This window comes from Puma concolor, chromosome C1, assembly GCF_028749965.1.
Source record: "Puma concolor isolate L17-30 chromosome C1, mPumCon1.1.hap2, whole genome shotgun sequence".
NCBI classification, from domain to species: Eukaryota; Metazoa; Chordata; class Mammalia; order Carnivora; family Felidae; genus Puma; species Puma concolor.
Window position 1 is genome coordinate 23,325,827 of NC_141674.1, and position 21,516 is coordinate 23,347,342.

Consider the following 21,516-nt stretch of genomic DNA (forward strand, 5'->3'; position numbering starts at 1 on the left):
CTGGAGTCTGAGGTGGGTGGTGCCCGAGACAGCTGGGCGAGAATCCCTCTTCCGAGGCCCCATTATTACCTTTGTGTTTTCCAGAACTATTGACTTTGCACGGCCACCTGCTGTCCTGCCGGCAGAGGTGTGGCCACATGGCTGGGAATGGAAGTCGCTGGGTGGGGCTGGCTCTCAGCCACTGCTCGGGCATAAGAAAACACTCCCATCTGGGGAGGGGAAGCCCCTGGAATCCATTCCAGCCAGGCTGCCCCGGGGCCGCGGGCTCCCAGCCTTCCTTCCGGAGGGTAGCCCCACGCAGAGCCAGCCCTGGGCGGCAGGGTCACGGGAGGGCTCCAGATAGGTGTGTGTATGCATGTGTGTGTGTGTGTGTGTGTGTGTGTGTGTGTGTGTGTAACTGCGTGTCTATGTCTGTATGTATCTGAACCTCTGTGTGGGTCTGTGTGCATGTGTCTGTGTGTGTATATCTCAAGGTTACCAAGCCCCAGAGGGGAATAGTGCCCCGAGACCATCCCAAATGCACTGAGGCAGACACACAAAACCTCTACACAGACCCATTACACGCCCACAGTCTTATACACACATAGGTGTACATAAACACATGGGCACACACCCATAACCACAGACACACACAAACATTTCTTCACCCAGGGACAAATACAAAGACACATTCGGACACCCAAGGGCTGGCCGGACCAAAGCCTAGGGGAGAGTGCTAACGCAGAGAGGACAGAGACGGGCCTTCAAAAGGCTCACGGCTAAGGGGACCCTGTGGGTCCCTCCCCGGAGCACAGGGTAAGCCGGGGCGGGGAGAGCACGGGGCCCGGAGGAGAGAAGGCCCAGCTCTGTAGACTGGAGTGCAGTCAAGGAGGGCTTCTCGGAGGAAGTGACAGAGCGAGCTTTGGAAAGAGTAGCCTGGCATCCCTCGGTCCGTCCATTCTCAGAGGAATCGGTGTGGTGTGCTCTTTCCTAACAATTAAATAAGACACCGGGAGTCCAGAAGCTGGAAGGGGGGCTTGGCGGTGCATTTTGGGGTGTACTTATTGCTGGGTGAGAGGCGCAGGAAGATCTTACCTCAAACATCCATCAGCCTCTCCTCCGGCTAGGCCTCCCCCCTCCCCTGCCACCAGTCATTGTCCTACCTCCTCCCAGAGGTCTCCTTCCCCCCCCCCACCCCCCATGTCTGGGGCTATCACTGTCCACCCACAGATCGTGTCCCTGGCCTCCAGGTAACAGAAAAACGCTTTCCTCCTTAGGGGAGTTTCCTCTTCTTTACTCCATGTGGGGGGGCACAATCCCAAGGACCCATCCCCTTGGCTCCAGGCTACATGAAAGACCCAGACCTGGCCGTTAAGCACCACATCTCCTGGCCAGTGATTGGCCGCAGATGGTCAGGTGACCCTGGCCCAGCCAATCAGTCTCCTTCCCTGGGATTTTTGTGTGACCGCTGGAAAGGAGATGCTCTCAGTCTCCTTCCTGCCTCACAACCTAAAAGGCTGTGACTCCCAGCTACCTGTGGGAGTCACAGTGTGCTGTGTGGAGGAAAGCTATCTGGAATGGAAAAGAATGAGCCCAGCAGGACCAGGCAGAGTGGAGAGAAGGACGGCCCCCACCACTTTGTCAGAGTCTGATCCAGGAGCGTCCTGCTCAGCGATGACAGCCAACAAAGCCCCTTATTCTGGGTTCTGACTGGGTGTCTGCTCCCTGCAGGGAGAGGAGCCCAAGTAGCCCAGCTACCCTTCTCTTCCTTTCTGTCATCTGTCCTCACCCCCTGTTGCCATCTCCCACACATTCACATAGACATGGCCCCACCCACCTCCCCCTCCTCCCCAAATCCATCATCTCAAGCCCCCTGCCTCCCACCCTCAGCCTTGCATTGCTGACCCTCCCCAGAGGGGGCTGCCCTGGGGCTCCCACGGCCAGATCTTGCAGGATTGATGTTCCAAGCCCCGGGTGAGCAACCCGGCCCTCCCTGTTAGCAGGGCCCGTAGAGCAGACCTGCCCCTGGTCAGGCCTGGGTATCTCTGCCCTCTTCTAAGGCATCAACACCCTCTCTGATCTTCAGGCCTCCCATCTCTCTCTCTCCCCTCCAACCCACCATGCACTCTGCAGCCAGATTTCCCAAAAATGCAAATCTGACAATGTCACTCCCCATCCGACAGAACTCTGGCCACTGTCTGTGCCCTCAGGGGTGACAGCCGTTAGCCTGCCTATCAGCTAGGTTACGGGTTTAGCCTCTCGGACACCGAAGAACACTAAATAAGAAAGAAGTTTATCTGACCCTCATAGAAGAATTCACACATAAAAGCATCCAGTGGCTGGCGCCTCTCGGCATCAGGCACACACATTCCTTCTGTCTTGTTCCATCATTCCTGGGCTGTTTTCCATGATCACCTTCCGGCCAATGGAATAGGGGAGCAGGTAGAGGAGAGGGCACACCACCGCCCTTTACAGGAACCTCCCTGAACCCGCTATACTTTTGCTCGCACCCTATTGGCCACATTAGTCACATGACCCCCAGACAGAAGGGAGGCTGGGAAATGTAGTCTGTATTCCAAGCCGCCGTGTGGTTACTGTGGGAGGGAGAGTGGATATCGGGGGTCGGCCACCGCCGCAGCCTGGCATTCAGGGCCCTTCTTGGCCAGCCTCGTCCTGGGGATGCGCACTTTTGCGCATGCTCTGCCTTCGCCCGCCTCCTCTTTTCTGCCTCCAGCTCCGAAAAGCCTTCCCGGACCAGCGCTGCTACGGCCCCGGATGAAGCGTGTCCGTGCCCACTGTTGACACGGTGCTGTGTGGGGGCGTCCGTCTCCCGCCCCAGGCTGGGAGCAAGTCCAGGGCGGGGACCACAACTGACTCCATTCTGTATCCCCACACCAAACCTGCAACCGGCTGGGCAGAGGGGAACACGGAATGAGGGCCCGACTGAGCAAGGGAACTGTCGAAATCGGAAATTCTCAGCTGGGGCATGACCATTGACTGAACGATGGCGGGCCCTGAATGTGACTGAGCTGATCAGGCAGGCGAGACATCTCTGGGGACCCCGCCTCCGTCGGTGCCGTTCCCCGCCCCCCAGTAGCTGGCCTGTGCCATCAGATGCGTAAACCTGACCCCCGGGGACTGTGTCTAAAGGCGCTGACGTTTTGGTCCCAAGGAGGGTGGGGACAATGTTGGTGCATGGGGGGGGGGGGGGGGGGGTCGCGGCCTCCGCTCTGTATGATATGTGGCATGAAGAGCCTGTGCCCAGGGGTAAGCCTGACCGAGGGGCCTGTGGCGATGACGCGTCAGGAGAAAACTACCCACAAGCCCCCACTCACAGAGCCCTCGGCCGGGTGGGCTACAGAAAGAACAACAAAAGGTTTGGGAACTACACCTTCATCCTGACCCCTGGGACGAGAGGGGCCCACTGGAGGCAGAAGACATTGTGACATGGACGGCACGTTACTTCAAGTGCTCTGTGCCTCAGTTTCCCCCCTGCAGAGGGGATAACAGCAGTGCCTTCCTTATGGGGTCATAGTGAAGATTAAGGGGTTAATCCGCGCACGGCGCCACCCCAGGGCTCGTCCGTTCTAAGTGCCCACAGAGAGCGCAGAGGGGCGATGAAAATACACCGGCTCTGGGCTCAGACCGGCCTGAGAGGGCGTCCCAGTTCCCCTCGCTGAGCCTCAGTTTTCTCATCTGTGAAGTGGGGGTGCCGACACCGCCGGACCTCGGGGGGTCCGGAGAGCTTCACTGAGACAAGGGTGTGGCGGGCTTGGTACCGGGGAGCCCTCTCTTCATCCCCCAAGACCGGGGCGGGAGGGACGGGGCAGAGATGCCTCCCAGCTCCCCCTGCTGTAGACACAGCCTGGGGATGGGGAGGCCGCCTGGCGAATAATCTTGTTAATGGTAATCATCACCCTGATGCTCGTTAATGTGATAACACTGGGCTCCCAGCCGCTGCCTGGCTCAGTGCTGCTCCGCGCGCCTCCTCTCCGCCTGGCAGGGGCTCCGTAAACACTCATTACGCTCCGTCCCCGGGGGAGGCCGCCAGGAGAAGCCGCTATTCCGGGCACACAGACCAACTCCGGGCCTCCGGCTCTGCTGGTAACCGGCATCCCCACACTCGCTCCCGCACGTGCGCGTGCGCACACCCTCGCAGTCACGGACACACTCATCCACCCTGTCACGCACACCGAGGGCACACGCTCACACACTCAGACATGCACACGCATGGGGGCCGCACGCGTAGGCGCGCGCACACACACCGGGGACATACACATTCACATGCACGCAGGCGCGCGCACACTCACGCACTGGGGCCACACACACACACACACACGCAGTCACACACAGCTGTGCAGCACTTTCCAGTCTCCTCGCTGACCACGGCTAATTGCTCACGATGATGGAGGCTTACTGTCCTGCCCATCTTGCAGCTGAGGAAACGGAGGCACCCAGGGGGTTATAGTCACCAGCCCATCAAGCGGGGACCGCTGGGTCCTGAGTGCAGGGGAGCCTGCATGTGACCCTAACCCGCCTCAGAGGATATCAGCTCATTCAGTCCCCATGGCAGTTCTGGGTCTTGTTGTCCCCATCGCACTCATGAGGAAATGGGCTCAGAGAAGTTGTATCATCTGCCTAGGAACACACAGCCAGGATCCATGCGCTACCTGACTTCAGAGCCTTCCCCCTCCCCTTAAAGGGGAAGAAACTGGGGCCCCGGGAGATTAAACCACCCCGGGGATCGACACTGAGAGCCAGGGCCAACTCAAAGGCCTGCAGTCCAGGGCACCCGCCTCCCGCCCTCCCCCGAACAATGACCCTCTTAGAGACCTTCTTTCGGAGCCAGAACCAGCCGCTGGGCTGGGCCGCAGGGGGATTCAGCATCACCGTGTTTCAGCCTCCCCCTCCAGCCCCAGGGTTCCTCCAGGCCGCTGCAATTCTGTGTTGCCAGCCCTGGCTGCTTGTCCCTGGGCCAGTCGCATCCCATCACCTCTCCGGGCCTGAGCTTCCTCAAGACAAAGACCACAGCTGACACTCGGGGGCGTTCATGACATCCCAGGATTGTTCTATGAGCTTCCATGTAAGGGTTCACTTTACCCTCATTCTTGCCCTGAAAGGAAGGTAGGAAAAGAGTCTCTGGCTTTTAAGATTCTGTTATTCTGGGGCGCCTGGGTGGCGCAGTCGGTTAAGCGCCCGACTTCAGCCAGGTCACGATCTCGCGGTCCGTGGGTTCGAGCCCCGCGTCAGGCTCTGGGCTGATGGCTTGGAGCCTGGAGCCTGTTTCCGATTCTGTGTCTCCCTCTCTCTCTGCCCCTCCCCTGTTCATGCTCTGTCTCTCTCTGTCCCAAAAATAAATAAAAACGTTGAAAAAAAAAATTAAAAAAAAAAAAAAAAGATTCTGTTATTCTACGGGATTCTATGATTCCCACGGGGTCTGTTGTGAAAGATCCTAAAAAGACTCCATTATTCTGGGAGACTCAGGTGCTGGAAGGTTTCATCCACTGGCCTGAGGATCACAGAGTTAAAGGATGTCATGAATTGGTGATTCGTGGAGCCCCACGAGCCTCAAGGGCAAGAGGCAATTTGTTAGCCCTCAGCCAGCCTCGAAGGCCACCGTGTGTCCACCCCCTTACCCCGCCCCCTCCCTCAGCTATGACATCGGAGCCACAGCCAAGGCAGAACAGCCTGTCTCTATGACATGGCTCTGAGGCCAGGGCCAGCGAGGACTGTGGGGGCCGCCGGAGTGCGGGGCGGATCACTTGCACACAAAGGGCTCCATGGACCCGCCTCCGCTGCCCTGGCCGAGCCTCACACACAATGGAAGGACCTTTCGAGGCCGCACCGAGCCTGCCCCCTCTCTCAGCCAGAGACACCCAGAAATGCTGCTGAGTTCAGTCCCAGAGCAGGCCGCCTCCCTGCTCAGAAGGGCCCCTGCCAGGAAGCGGGGAGGACAGAGAAGAGAAAAGCAGGTGCCTCTTCCCTCTTCTTAGCCGTTCTGACCTCTCTACCTGTGCTCCTACAGTTCCCCTGCCTGGCACGCCCCTCTCCCCTCCCGCTCTCTCTGTAAATCCTTCCAGGCCCAGCTCAGGTCCCACCTCCTCCAGGAAAACCTGCCTGGTTACTCTAACCCTCACAAATTTCCTCCCTCACCTAAGTCGTGTGTGTTACATGACGTTGGGTGCTAACGTGTGGCCCCAACATTCCAGAGTTACCCTCCTTGCTATCACCAGAGCAATTTTTCTGGACCACAAAGGTGACCTTGTCCCTCTCTTTCTGTGGATCTTGACTCTCCAGCGTGGTATTCAAACCCATTCCCAACTCTAAACCCATCCTTTTTATCTGTCTTTATTTCCTGCCTTGGATCCATGCACTAAGCCTTGGCCAGATGAAGTAAGGATCCACCTCCCAGACTACGCAGTCACAGGGGAAGCCTTTCTAAGGCTGGGGCAGCTGGGACCCTGCCTCGATGCCAAGAAACAGATGTTGAGGGTCCCCTCCCCTCCCTCATCCTACACATACACATACGCACGCGCACACACACGCATGCATTCACGCACGCACGAACACATGCACACACCAAGCTGCCCCCAGGGACCCCCCTGGGATTTGCAGCCTTAGAGTGTGTGTTAGTACCACGGACAGCACCGGAAAGGGGTTCGGGGTGACGGGCACTGGGTGCTACTAAAATCCACCCATATACACACGTCCTGGGACGTTCATGGATTTCATACAGCAGGCATTTGTTGAACACCATCCTCGTGCCCCACCCCTGCGAGGTGTTATGGAAAATACCAGAAGGAAAGACATTGACTGTCACTGTCCCCAAGGGACTCACAATCTGGTTGGGGAATTGACTGTCTTGCCAGCAATTTCCCACCCACCTGCCCCTAAGCTACCAAAGCCATGTTTACAAAACTGTAAATCTGACCATATATCGCTCCCTAAAAAGTTGCACAGCAACCCCCCACATTGCTTATACGAGAAACCCTCACCACCCCCCATGAACCCAACACTCCAGACCCACTTGATTTCCACCAGTCCCCAAATAACCTGGGGTGCCTTTTGCACCCTTTCCTCCTCGTTTAAGGATTGTTTCCCCTCTTCTTTTCACAGGGAACTCCTACACAGCCTTCAAAACTCAAATATTTTCTTCTGGAAGCCCCAAAGTTAATTGTCCCCTCCTCTGTACTCCCAGAGGCTTGGTGCATATCCATATCAGCAGGCGGCATTGAACTCTGACTTGGCGTGTGCCCGTCTCACACAGAAGCTAGCTACCTTTGTCTGGGCCGGTGAGAACAGGCGCGGCGATTGCCAGAAGGGCGGGGGCTTTCTAAGAACCTCAGTTGATCAACCACGGCTCCAACAGTGCTCATATTTGACAACTTCAGATTTACTGGGAAGCCTAAAAATAATGCCAAAGCTGTGCCTTTTATATCCCTCTTTCACTGAAGAAACCTGCCTGCCTTGTCTTTGGGAAGAGGGAGCCTTAATTATTATATAGACCATATGCCCAATAACTGATAGAATATGGTTAAATAAAACATAGCCTCTAATGGATCGAATGCAGACGTGAGGCTCAGCCCCGTCCCTCCCACATCGTAGGGATTCTCAGGCATCTGATTCCAGGTCTAGCTTCTCTACCTCAGCCTGTGAGTCTCCCAAGGGCCAGGACTGTGGGTATTTTAATTCCGTATCCCTGGTACCCAGCACAGTGGCTGGGACACAGTAGGCATCTCCCAATATTGGGTGAATGACTAACAGACTGGAACAAGTCACGTGGGCTCCAGGTCAGATGTCCTAGGTTCAAATCAAATCTTCATTTCACCATGTATTAGCTGTGTAATTTCAGACACATTTTTTCAAAAAAAATTTTTTAATGTTTTTATTTATTTTTGAGACAGAGAGAGACAGAGCATGAGCAGGGGAGAGGCAGAGAGGGGGAGACACAGAATCTGAGGCAGGCTTCAGGCTCTGAGCTGTCAGCACAGAGCCTGATGCGGGGCTTGAACTCACGGAGTGTGAGATCATGACCTGAGCTGAAGTCAGACGCTTAACTGACTGAGCCACCCAGGTGCCCCACACATTTTTTTTTTTAAGTTTATTTATTTTGAGAAGAGAGGGTGGAGGAAGAGAGAGAGAGAGAGAGAGAATCCCAAGCAGGCTCTGCACTGTTAGCATGGAGCCCGACGCAGAACTCGATCTCACAAACCATGAGATCATGACCTGAGCTGAGATCAAGAGTCAGAAGCTCAACCACCTGAACCACCCAAGAGCCCCTGAGACACATGTTAAAGGGGTCTCGGTGTTCTCATCTGTAAAATGGGCATATTAACAGTATATACCTCATGGGGTTATTTCTGACATCTAAATGAAACACTATAGAAAGGAACAGGCTGGCTAATTGTAAGTGTCCAATAAAGGGTCATTGTTTTTATCACTACCGTTGTGTTAAATTGTGTGGTTTCTACATACGCCCATTGGAATTCCGAGAAAAGAGAGAGCACCGTGCCGTGGAGAAATTCAAGATGACTACTGGCTAATATCCATGAAGCATTCTCTACGTACCGTGCATCAACTTAACTAAACCTCAGGACCCTTCTATGAGGTGGGTACTGTGATTATCCCTATTTTATCCCCATAAGGAAACTGAGGCACAAGAGATTAAATAACTTGCCTGAGATTACTTAGCCAATAAGTTGAGGAGGCAGGACTCAAACCAGGGCAGTGAGGCCCCAGTCTGTTAACCTCAAGAAAGCTGGGGGCTGGGCTGGGCCTTGAAGGTCAAGCCGTGAGGCAGAGCCACCTATGGTGGGAAGAAGGACCGAGAACTTTTCTGTTCACACCCTTGCCAACAGCCAACCCACAGGCTCTCCCTCGAGCCTGGGTCCCTCCCCTTCGTTCACCGACGGCCTCCCTCAGGCCTTCCCTGCTCTCCATCCTCTTCTCTTCCAGGCCTATTTCCTCCTGGCCTCCTGGCCTCCTATTCTTACCAGTCCCAACGACTAATGCTGCCTGGGGGTTCCTGGGAAGGCGTCGTGGAGCAGGGCTTTGAAGGACCCATAGGAGTTTGCCGGGAGAGCGGGGGAGTCAAGGTCGCCTGTACAGTTTTATTACCTACGCCCTCAGTCTTCTTGGAGTCTATAGGCCTCAGTTTCCCCATCTGTAAGCATGAAAGTAACGAATACCTACCACGTCTCATGATTTTTGTAAAGATTAAATGTATCACTCCGCTGAGGCTGCCATAATGAAATCTGACAGACTGGGTTTACTGTCTTAGACAAGGGACGTTTGTTCCCTCGGAGTCCGGGGGGCTGGCAGTCTGAGAGGCGGGTGGCCACACGGCCGGCTTCTACTGAGAGCCCTCTTCCTGCCTTGCTGTGTCCTCACATGGCCTTCCTCTGTGCTCACACAGAGAGAGTGCTCAAACGCTCTCATGTCTCTTACAAGGTAAAGACACTAATCCTATTGGGTAAGTGTCCCAGGGCCCCAGACTTAGGACCTCACTTAACCTTTATTACTTCCTTAGTAGCACTGTCTCTAAGTACAGTCACATCGGGGGTTAAGGCTTCAAAATATGGATTGTGGGGGAGACGATTCAGTCCATAGCAGAAAATGGGCTCATATGTCAAAAACGATGCTATTTTAAATAAACACCTATATAGCACTGACCACGTGCCGGGCCCTGTTCTAAATGCACGCGTATTAAAAAGCACTTAGGGGGCGCCTGGGTGGCTCAGTCGGCTGTCTGGCTCTTGATTTCAACTCAGGTCGTGATCTCAGGGTCGTGGGATCGAGCCCTGCGTCAGGCTCTGCACAGATCATGGAACCTGCTTAAGATTCTCTCTCTCTCTCCCTCTGTCCTTCTCCCCCACTCACACTCTCTCTAAAAATAAAAATAAAAAAAAAATTTTTTTTTGCAATTTTAAAGCACTTAGGATGTTGTGAGTGCGGTCCATGCAGTCCGTAGTGAGTGCTGTTCCTGGGAAGACCACCCCTGTTGCTGTTGGGCACCTGCTGTGTGCTGGGCATCATGCTGGGCACATGGCTCTGCCTTGCCTCCGGATCCCCACAAACCCCTTTAGTGGTCCCCACTGTGCCCATTATACAGAGGAGGAAGCCAAAGTCAGGGGGCAAAGTGGCTTGCCCCAGGACGGCCCGGGAAGAACTGGCCGAGGCCGGGGGATGACCCCCAGCCGTTCATGCCAAAGCCTGTGCCTTGACCTTGCAGCCTACTCAGAGCCTACTTCAGTATTCCCAGCAAGACGTGACAAAGGTCTAGACTTGGCCAGAGCCTTGTAGATGGAGAGAAATGACCCAACCCAATGTCCTTCAAAGTGGGAGGGGTAACCCCCAGCCAGCCCACCTCACGGGACTGGCGTGAACAGCGAACAAGGCCAAAGATCCCCCGGAAAGCCGTGACCCGCCGCCCGCGTGGGAAGGGCGGTGTCTGTTCCTCCTTCTGGCAAGAGGCTGACACCTCTAGAGGAGGGTAGGCCACCGCCACGTCCGTCGTCACTATTCCATGGGAGTTCTTCCATCAGAGAAGTTCGCGGGAGTCAGCGTCCGTGGCAGGGGAGGGGACGAGGCCGGTGAAGGTGCTGGCCCCCTGGAAGTGGACCACACAAAGCAGGGGAGATGTGACATTGCAGAAGCCCCCGGTCGGGGCGGGGGACGCGGAGGGGGTGTAGGGCAGGCAGGGGCCCGGGGCACAGAGTCAGAAGACCTAGTTTTGCCTTTGCTGGCGTGAGACCCCGGCAAGACCTCATGCCCCCGGCGATCAATTTCTTTTTCTTTTCTTTCTTTTTTTTTTTTTTTAACATCTTTGAATGAAGAATTCAAAATTTAAACTTCAGGTCGATAGAATAATTTAATGAACCCCCATGTGCCCATCCTTCAGCCTCTCCAATTACCAGCCTAAATCTCACGTCGCCCCCTCTGCTTGCCCACCCGCGCACTCCTCCCTGGGCTTGCCGTGAGCCCGTCACAAGCATCCTATCGTTTTATCTGCAAATATTCCAGTCTACATAAGGATAAGGATGCTTTAAAGAAGAAACACACATATGGGGCGCCTGGGTGGCGCAGTCGGTTAAGCGTCCGACTTCAGCCAGGTCACGATCTCGCGGTCCGGGAGTTCGAGCCCCGCGTCGGGCTCTGGGCTGATGGCTCAGAGCCCGGAGCCTGTTTCCGATTCTGTGTCTCCCTCTCTCTCTGCTCCTCCCTCGTTCATGCTCTGTCTCTCTCTGTCCCAAAAATAAATAAACGTTGAAAAAAAAAAAAAAATTTTAAAAGTGACCTCACTGGGGCGCCTGGGTGGCGCAGTCGGTTAAGCGTCCGACTTCAGCCAGGTCACGATCTCGCGCTCCGTGAGTTCGAGCCCCGCGTCGGGCTCTGGGCTGATGGCTCGGAGCCCGGAGCCTGTTTCCGATTCTGTGTCTCCCTCTCTCTCTGCCCCTCCCCCGTTCATGCTCTGTCTCTCTCTGTCCCAAAAATAAATAAAAACGTTGGAAAAAAAAATTAAAAAAAAAAAAAAATTAAAAAAAAAAAAAAAAAGAAGAAACACACATAATTATAGGACCACTGTCACATCTAGGAACACGGACAATGATCCTTTTACAACTATTCATTCATAGGTCAGATTTCCACCTGCCTCATAATTAGCTTGGAGTTTTGGTGTTTTTTTTTTGTTTTGTTTTTGTTGTTTGTTTTTTTAGAATCTGAATCGGGATCTGAATCAAGTTCCCGCGTTGATTAGCTAACAAGCCTTTTAAGCTTACCTGTAAATTACCTCTTCATCTTGCAAGAATGTGTGAGAACTTAATTGAAGAAACTGGGTCATCTGTCCTTTAGAAGTGCCCCCGCAGTGTGGGGCTTTGCTCACAGGCTCGCTGTCTCTATCTGTGAGGGGTGGGGGGCAATCGGGGTCTCCCAGGATGAAAGCAGGGAGCGTCTGTGAATGGGCACTGACCACGAGAAAGCGCCCAGCAAATATGTCCTGCGTTAACATATCTTTTGAGTCTGTCCCTACGCCCGTGGCCTCTGTTTCTCTGACGGCCTCGCTGAGGTTCAGAGAAGCTTAGGAACCTGTCCGTGCTCGCACAGCGGCTATCAGTAGAGGAAGGAAATGAAAGGGTAAAACTGAATTTTGACACCAGGAGGAGACCCAGGTTTGGCTCCCACTCCACTCTTTCATAGCTCTCTGGCCTCAGGTTTCTCGAACTCTCTGAGCCTCAATTTCCACCGACCAGGAGGCCAGACCTGCCCGAGGCTGTAATGAGGTGATGGGAGAAGTGCCCACCGCCCTCCCCCCATCAGGGCACCCCGCACGGTGTCTCACCCCAGCGCTTTGGCAATCTGCTCCCTGGCCCTAATCCCCTCCCCCGCTCGCACGCCAGGTCCAGCCTCTGTCCTCCCCAAGTGCAGAGAAGGCTAGAAGGCTCGAAGCTCTGGGGGCCGTAAGCCTGGCCCCTCCGTCTGCCCCCCTGCGGGTCGGCAGAGACAGGGTGGGCGGCCTGGAAGCCGAGCTTCCTCCTCCTTCCCCCTCTGCCTGTCGCCCATCCCTGAGCCAAGGGGCCCGGAGAGAAACGCGACACCTCCCAGCAGCGCCTGTGTGCCCACGCGCCCATCTGCGAGGCCCCTGTGTATGACTTCCGGGCACCGACCCTGGGCGTCGCCGGCCCCAGCCCAAGCCATCGTTCACACCAGCGCTGACGCTGACGTTTGGATTTCTACCCAGGTTCTGGGTCATTTCCTCATTCAGTAGGCAGCATGCTGGGCCCTGCAAATCATAACAACGATAATATGACAGCAACAGGGCGAGAAAACAGCCCCCAGCTGTAGAGCCCCTGCCCTAAGCCAGGCACGGTTCAAAGCACCGGACGCATAGGGCAGGTACCACTATTGTCCCCATTTTATAGGCGAGGAAACTAAGCCCTGGGTTTGAATAAGCCGCCCGAGGTCGCACAGCTAGTCAGCGAGCAGAGCTGGGATTGGCATAAAGGTTTGCCTGTAAAAGACCGAAGCCACAGGGGCGTCTGGGTGACTCAGTCGTTTGAGCCTCTGACTCTTGATTTCGGCTCAGATCATGGTGTCACCCGTTGTGAGATCAAGCCCCGTGTCGGGCTCCAAGGATTCTCTCTCTTCCTCTCCCTCTGCCCCTCCCCTGCTTGTACTCTCTGTCTCTCTCTCTCTCAGAATAAAAATAAGTAAACATTTAAAGTAAGTGAAAGACCAAAGCCACAGAAGGGCTGGAACTCAGCTGTCATGCTAATTGTTTTCTTTTTTTAATTTTTTAAACGTTTCTATTTATTTTTGAGAGAGACAGAGCATGAGTGGGGGGGGGGAGAGAGAGAGAGAGAGAGAGAGAGAGAAAATCCCAAGCAGGCTCCAGGCTCCGAGCTGTCAGCATAGAACCCAACACGGGGCTTGAACTCATGGACCGTGAGATCGTGCCCTGAGCCAAAATCACTTAACCGACCGAGTCATCCAGGAGCCCCTCATTGTTTTCTATATATTACCTGTTAATCTCCACCATAGTCTCCAAATACCCGCCTTATCGCCCACACTTGCATGTGAATAAACAGGCTCTGAGAGGGAGAACATTGTGCCCAAGTGCGCAGCTGGGGCCACTTGACCCCAGAAGCATGTTGTCCCCACGCCTCCGGCTGAGGATACCAGAGGGATGTACGGCACGAGAATTCAGAGAAGGTGAAGGGGGCCCTGCAGGTGGGGAGACAGCTCTAGGCTGTAGGGATTCAGAAAGAGGATGCAAAGACCTTCCAGAAGCTTCCTGGAGGAGAGGCCGTGTCAAGAGCTGGGCCTTGAGTGGTGGCAGGCCAACCCCTTACGTCCCAGCAGGCTCTGAACTGGGGTCCGGTTCTGTCATAAACCTCGACGTAGCGCCGGACTGGTCCCTTCTCCCCTTTTATAGCTGTGTGGTCCAGGGCTGTCAGGGGACCAGTGGCCTGAGGTCCCACAGCGAGGACCCAGGCCCGGGAGCTCCGTCCCAGAACTGTCTGGCAGGGAGGTGGGTGGGGGTGGAGGGGGTGGCTGAGGAGGAAAGACACCCCCACCCCCAGGCTGGAGTCATTACACGGTCACGGGCCTCTGGTTATGGCCTGTCTCCCCAGGAGACTGTACGCGCCCCGTGGGGCAGGGGCTGGGTCTGTGCTGGTGACACCTCGTCCCCCAGTTTCAGAGCAGGCACTTAAGAAACTTCAGTGAAGACAGGGAAGAAGGAACGGATCCGCAGGCCTTAGACGGCAACCCACCCCGGAAACACGGAGACCCGGTGTGAGTATCACGTCTTAAGAGAAATAAATTCCTGCAGGAAATGCTTGCCGGACACGTGAAGAGGCTTCCCTTGGAGGAGGGAAGTTCACGACGGTGACACTCACGCCTAGGGGCCATCCCGGGGCAAGAGGGCAGAGCCTGGTGTGCCCGCAGAGAAGAGAAACACTGGAGAGGCCAATTTTGGCTAAAAACGAAAGGATTTCTCAACAGGTAGAGTGACCTACTGGTCCCCAGGATACACCAAAGCCCTGTCACAAGAGGTACGCCGGCAGGGGTAGGCACAAGGTCTTCTGCACCAAAGGGCCCGGGGCTGGGGGCTGGCCCGAGGCCCTCCCAGCTCTATGACCCTGTGACCCTAGGGGTCAGTCTGTGGTGCCAGGTCAGGGAAAACCGCTTCTCCTGAGGTTCTGCTCTGTTCTAGCACGGAGCACTATTCTTCCTCGTGGAATCCTTACCACATTCCATTTAGCGGGCGGTCACTGTCATCCCGTTTCGCAGGTGAGAAAATCGAGGCTCCGCGAGCTCAGAAGTGGCCTCTCCAGACTCACAGCTGGGAAATGTCACCTGGGCTTGAAATCAGGCCTCCCGACCCCAAAGCCGTCCGGCCTTAGTCAATCTGATTCTGATGTCCTGTGGTCCCAACATTCTCCCTTTGTGGCCTGAAACCAGTTCTTTCCCCCTGGGCGGGGGGGGGGGGACCACAGGGCCCCCAACGCCACCACAGACTGGCCCCGGCCCAACCGCAGCCCCCAGGCGGCCTTACCACAGTCAGCTTCGTGGTTTCCTGAACATTCTCAACCAACGGTCGCTTTTACCATAATGGTTCCCGCGAGAGGCTGCCGGTCAATTTTCCTTGCTTGGTTCTCAATTTCTTCTGAAGGGTAAAGTGGCTGACGGGGGGGGGGGGGGGGGACCACGAGCCGCCCCTCCCCCAAAGCCTCCTTGTTTATCTCACACTCAGGCCACACTGTATCATTTCAGCTTAATTTTATTTCCTCTTATAAATGGGCACAGCACGGGAAGTGTTAAAAAAAAAAAAAAAAGAAAGAACAACCAAACAGAAAACAAAAACAAAACAACCAAACAGCTCCTTCACAAGGCTGGGACAGGTGAGTACCCCCAGTGGCGGGAGGGGGGGGGGGGGCAGGCACCTGGGTCTCTTTTTCCAGTCTTTTCCCTCCGCTTTTCCTTATTTAGAGATTTGGCCGTGAACTCAGGACAGGTATGGTTAATAAACAGGTTATGGGGGGGGTGGGAGAGAAAGGGCAGGGAAGGCTTGGGGGAGGGAAGGACAAACTCCCACCCACCCCAGGCCGGGTACGCGAAGGGTTCTGTACAGGAGAAAGGACGCACGGGAGGGACACTGTCTTCAGGGGGCTCTCTGGAGCCACACTGCCTACGAAAAGTATTTACACGTATTTGCCACGCTGTGCACTAAGCTGCCGGGTGGGCACCGGGGGGGGGGGGGATGCTGGACCCATCAGCCCTTAGATGGCAACTCCAGGACCCAGTCTTGGCATCTCCGTAAATCTGTACAGTTCGTGGGCTTCTATTTACAGGCAGGAGGCCTGAGGAAGCAAGTCCAGGGTGGTGGCTGTCAGGAGAAATCCGGGAGAGCCCAGGAGGTGGTGGCCACTCCCGCCCCACCGGAGAGGCCAAGATAGGTTTGCTTCCTGCGCCCGGGGCCCCAGCCTGGAGGCCCGGACAGATGGCTTTGCCAGCCCCGGCGGGGATCTGGCCTGAGCACCCCAAGCCACGGACCACAGACCTGCCTCACCCAGCCCTGGTTGCCACCCAGCCCCCTCCAGGGCTGAAGGGGACGCACCTTTCAGGAGAGGTATGCCCCTGTGGCCCCTTAGGGAGACAGAACCTGGGTTCTAGAAGTCACAGCTGGAGCGAGGGCCCGAACCCCACCTCCCGAGGCCCCAGCCACCCTCCCTGGCAGCTGAGGCCCCAGGGAGGTTCTCGGGCCACACAAGCCCCCTCCCCTTTGGAATCGGCCCGGCTTCTAGGAAATGCCAGGGCCTTGCGGGACACCCTCCCTAAGCACACTGGTGTGTCTGGGGACCCATCTGCCCAGGCCCTGCTTGCATCACACCTCGTGCCCAGGCAGAGTGAGAGCCCCGCACCCACATTGCACCGAGGAGAGCCCCAGCTCATCCTTTTAACCGACCTCTCTCCTGGACTGCCCTGCCCCAGCCGGGCTGGCCGGAATGAACTTGGGCCAGTCAGACTGTGTTGTTCCACGAGGATAAAGCCCGGGCCTTGGGCTCAGGTCCAGGGCTCCATGAACGAGGCCCTTGGCCCCTTCTCTCAAACGCTAAGGACAGAGACAAGAGGCCCGTGTGCCAGGAGGCAAAGCCCCAAGTCCCAAGTTAGAAGCCAGCCCTATGTGGGGAGTCAGGCCTGCTGGGACCAGACTGGACCCCTGCAGGGGGCCACTCCAAGCCCACTCCAGCCAGACCAAGCCCAGCTCCTCCGTCCTTGCCAGGCCCCGCCCCACCATGGGCTACATGTGGCCCATGCAGGGGTCTCCTACCCCAGGCCCACCATCCCTGGGCTCACGTCCCCTCTCCTCCATGCTCTCTGGCTTCTCAGCCTTGGCCTGCCCAGACCTGGTCACCAGAGCTGCTGGCCCCCCACAGCAGCCTACCAGGGAGCTGCTGGGACATCAGTCCCTCCTCCCCTCGCCCTTCCACACTCCAGGGATGACTGAGGCCAGGTTGCCTCACCTTCAACAAATCATGGGCCCAGGGTGCCTCCCCTCACTCCTGCCCATCACAAAGTTTGGGACCGGCTGGGCTCCTCACAGGCCTCCAGGCCCTGCCCGGGGGGACACGGAGTCCGAAAGACAAAGCCCCAGCCCGGAAGCAGGATGGTGGAAAAGACAGGGTGTGGAAGTTCCCTGGACCCTTGCTCTCAATGCATCGGGCACCCCCCACCCCCCTCACCCTGCAGAAATCTGCTGCCAGGGAGTCTAGAAAAGGGAACAGAAATAAAAGCTGGGATCCTGACTTTAATCTGGGCTGAAGGTTGGGGGGGGGGGTGAGCACCAGCCAACCCCAACTCAGACCACATCCCGTGTCCTCAAGAGCCCCCACCAAGCACACCCTCCTCCCCCAAGGAGATTTGTGACCCCACATTTAAAATATCTACAGAAGCGGCCCCCTCGCAAGGGTAACACAGAAGGGGGAGGTGGGCCGGGGCCTGGGACGCCCCCCCCCCCCCCAGCCCCACCTGCTCTCAGCTCCCGGCCTGGGGCAGTGTGTCTGGCTGGGCTGCTTCAAGAACCATCAGCTTGTCTGGCCAGCGAGCGGGCAGGTGTCCACGGGGAGGGCCCCAGGGCGGGACCGAGGTGGGCCTGGTGAGGCCGCGGGGAGGGTGCAGGAGGCCCAGGCGACAGGGCCCACCCTCGCAGGCACTTTGGAGACTTGTGTCCTGGGAGGCAGAGTCAGCCCCTAGCTCAGAGCAGGAGAGGGTACAGGGAGGCCGGGAGCCAGGCCGCACACCCCTCCCCGCCCAGGCCTTGTGGTCCTGGGTGACCCAAACCCCCTCCACGTTTCCAGGAACCAGCCTGCCTTCCTCAGCAAGGCTCCTAGCTAGCCGGGGACTGGCCCCGAACTCACTCCTCGGCGAGCTACAGAGGGGAGGGGAGGGGAGCAGGCCCCACCGATGTGCAATGCCCTGGGGGGGGGGGTTGTGGCAGCATCCCCCCCCCCACTCTATTTCAGGAGAGGCAAGCAAGTGCCCGCCGGTTCCCCTGCAGCACAAGCGCGGGGCTGTGCAGGGGGGAGACTGTACCTCCACGTGGGATCGTATCTGACATGCTGGGGGCGGCGGCCGCGTGGTTGGTGCTGGCGTCGTGGTGAGGGGCTGAGTGTGGCAGGGCAACTCTGGGGACCCAATATGGGCTGACTGTTCCAGCCTGACTCCACCCTCTCCGGTGAGCCCGGGAGCTGGGGACAGCCTGCCTGGTGCCACAGTGTGCGTGGGGGGAGGGGGACAGAGGGAGGGGCAGGCCACACTGTCACCACCATCAGGGGACGACGACTAGTGCCTTGCATTGTTGTGAGCATTGGGGGGCGGGGGGGGGGGGGGCGCGGGGTGAGAAACACGTGAGAATAAGCATCTTTGGAAGCATGTCTGTGACAGGTCTGCACCGGCTGGGTGAGCGGGACCACGCAAGGTTTTGTCGTTGCGCATCGTCGCCTTCGTGTGTGACGTCATGCGTGACCGTGTGGGAGATGGTGTCTGTGCAGAGTCCGCCTGCGAGAGGGAGGGAGGCCCAGGCAGCCCAGCCCCTCCTCACCAGTGGCCGCCAGAGCACTCTTAGCAAGTCGATTCCTTAGGGGCACGCTGGGATGAGGTGAGGCCTGTGGTAGGTGGGCACTGGGCAGGGGCCAGGGGAGAATGGCCCCACCACCCCAGAGAGGCCAGGGCAAAACAGGCTGGTAACGAGAGGAACCGTCTCTCCCGGGCAGAGAGGGGCCCCGGGACGGTCGCGAGAGGCCGCAGTGTCTCGATGATGTCGAGGGCTGAGCTGGCCAAACGCTCGTCCTGGAAACCAGCCTGCGTGCCTCTCCGCCTCCGAAACGAGACTTCAGCTGGCCCTGGGGGGGGGGGGGGGGGGCCAGGTTGGGGCCTGGAGCCCATCTCAAGCCCCACCCTTTCTTCTCCCAGCCAATCCGGAGCTTCCTTCCTCCTGTCCGGCCGACACGAGGTCCTGAAGCCCCAGGCTGATTGTGGGGAGGGCGGGGGGACAAGAGATGAGCTGGTAAGGGCACAGTCTAGGGCAGATGGCAGTGCCCCCTGTCCCTCAGGTAAGATCTGCGTGAGGCTGGCTGTCTGGGCAGACCCTGGGAGGGCGGGCAGAGATGAACCGCGGCCAGACTCCCTCCCAGGCCCAGTCCCAGGCCAGGGCTGGTGGGGCCGGGCCGGGGGCTAGGCGGAGGGGTGACGCTGAGGCTACGGGAGGCACTGTGGCTCCACTAGGCTCCGCTAGGCGTAGAATTCCTCCTGCTTGTCAGGCTTCTGGTACGTGACGCTGGCCTGCTTGGGCTCCTCCAGTGTGTAGCTGCCCTCATCCTTCTTCTTCATGCGGTAGATGAGCAGCGTGACCAGGAAGGCCGCGAACAGGGCGCCCACCACCCCGCCTACGATCACAGCTGCGGAGAAAGAAGGCAGAGGTCAAGGGCTAAAGACAAGCTGGGGACAAGCTCAGAACCTGGGGAGAGGGCAGAGGGCCCCGGGCGGGGAGGGGGCTCAGAGCCTTGAATCTGAGGCGCGGGGTGGCCAATTCTCACACGGGCAGCGCTGGCTGGCCTTCACAGACCTCGCCGGAAGGAGGATATGGAGGCAGGGTCAGACCCTGGGACAGGGGAAGGTCAGAGGAGGAAACAAAAGGAGGGTCTGGGGGTTGAGTCCCCAGCTTTCCCTTCCTAGGAGACTAGGCTCCTAGAAACCCCACGCCCTGACCTCTTCTCGGGTCCCTAGACATCCAAACCGAGGCCCGACCAGCTGCCTCGCTCTGGGCTCCTCCCAGACCCCAAGCCTCACCTACGAGCACCTCCTTCCGCTCTAGGATGCTCTTCTGAGGCAGCTGAGCAGCTGAGCTGCCTGGGTCGATGGCATTGTCCAGGAGGCTGGGGCCTGGGCCAGCACCCTTGGGCAGCGTCCCAGGTGGAGGTGACGGCTTGGCTGCAGCCCCGCCCACAGCCACCACCTCATTGGCTGTGTCTGGCTGTGTGGTCTCTTCCTCCGGCAGCTCAAAGTCCCCGCTGGGCCCCCCGCTCACGGGCACCTCTGGCTCATCCCGGATCGTGGTCAGGACGGACTCCGGAGTTGGGGTCTGGAGGGAGGGAGGCATGAGCCTAGGAGCCAGGCCTCAGCCCCTCCTGCCATGGGGCACCCCCCCCCCCACCTCTGCCCAAACCACCCCGCATTCCCAGTGGGTCTGACACTTACTTAACTAAGCACTCACTATGTGCCAGGCACTGTGCTAAACACGTTATGGGCGTTTTGCCCTCACAACACCCCCATGAAGGAGGTACTGTTACCCCTGAAATAGGGCTGGAAATAGGTTCAGAGAAGTTAAGTGACTTGCCAAGGACATACAGCTAGTAAAGCAGTAGAAGCAGAACTAAAATCCAGATCCACCCAATTCCAACGTCTCGGGTTCGTAACCACCCCACACCGCCTCTGTTCTCACCTGGCCACATCCTATCCCCACCCCATCTGTCACCTCCCCCTCTAGCCGCCTCTTGGTAATAACGATCGTTGGGAGATCGCTGTGGAATTGCTGTTTGGGGACTGCTAGGTGCTGCCTGGTCCCCAGGCCACGTACCTGGGGCAGGGGTGCGGCCCTCAGCCCGGGGGTCAGTTCAAGTGTACAAATGCAGAGTGTGATGCCCCTTGGAGGCAAGCGTCCAGGAAACCAGCCCGGCGGCTCCCACCAGGGGGAAGCAGGACCAGGGCTGGGTTTGGGGCAAGGATGTAGGTGCCTGGGGGTGAGCAGGGCGAGGTGGGCCTGGTGCCCCGCCCTCCATCCCCTGTCACTGTTTCCCCTTCCTGCTTGGCCAGCGTCTGGGAAGTACCAGGCTGCCCCAGCTGCTCAGAGGAGCTGAGGGCGGGGTCTGCATCTGGCCGGGGCTGGGGAGTCAGAGGCGCTGAGGGGGACCTGAAGGCACCTCTCCCACCTGAGGGCCCTCCTCCCTCCGTGAGGCCGGCTGCAAAGGGCTTTTGTACCCCAATCAGTGCGACCTCCTCCCCCTCCTAGCCCAGCCCACCCAGCAGGGACCAGGCTACTGCTTCCGCTTCCTTGAGCCCATGCACCCCCACAGTCCTGACGTCCGCATCCTCCCCCCTTCAACCCTCCACCCCTCACCCCTAACACCCCCCCACACACACACACACACATGCCCTGGCCTCTCTCTAGAGCCAACTGCGGGGCTCAGCTGCTGACTCTGCCATCGCGGGTGAGGCCTGGTCTGCAGCAGGAGGAAGGCGCAGTGCCGCCCACAGCGTGGATGCCAGGGTGAGGGAGGGCACGGGGACGCTCAGCTCTGAGCCGGCCACCCGGGCAGCACACGGCACACGCGAGCTGAGGGCTCTCCTCTCCCTCGGCCTCCCCCCGCCCCCCCAGTCACCCTCAGACTAACGACGACGGCGATGACGGTGACCGTGACGATACCGAAGCCTCTGTCCGGTTTACCATTGCCAGGCCCCGTTTTAGGCGCTTTGGATGAT

General features: G+C 57.8%; 1 protein-coding gene and 1 long non-coding RNA gene across 2 annotated transcripts in view; one reads left to right on the top strand and one right to left on the bottom strand.

Annotated features, from left to right (window-relative positions):
• Positions 1 to 5,702: 5,702 nt before the first annotated feature.
• On the top strand, positions 5,703 to 7,539 carry LOC147577883 (uncharacterized). Its single transcript, XR_015254577.1, has 2 exons — positions 5,703 to 5,951; positions 7,096 to 7,539. It is a non-coding gene; the product is annotated as an uncharacterized LOC147577883 (long non-coding RNA).
• Positions 7,540 to 15,243: 7,704 nt separating this feature from the next.
• Positions 15,244 to 21,516, bottom strand: part of SDC3 (syndecan 3) — a 38,693-nt gene continuing 32,420 nt past the window's right edge. Inside the window, exons 5-6 of the mRNA XM_086715164.1 lie at positions 19,828 to 20,119; positions 15,244 to 19,436 (exon numbers count right to left, since the gene is read on the bottom strand). Of these exons, the coding sequence (XP_086571290.1) occupies positions 19,270 to 19,436; positions 19,828 to 20,119 (459 nt within the window). The 3' untranslated portion in view covers positions 15,244 to 19,269. The remainder of the gene's footprint in view (positions 19,437 to 19,827; positions 20,120 to 21,516) is intronic.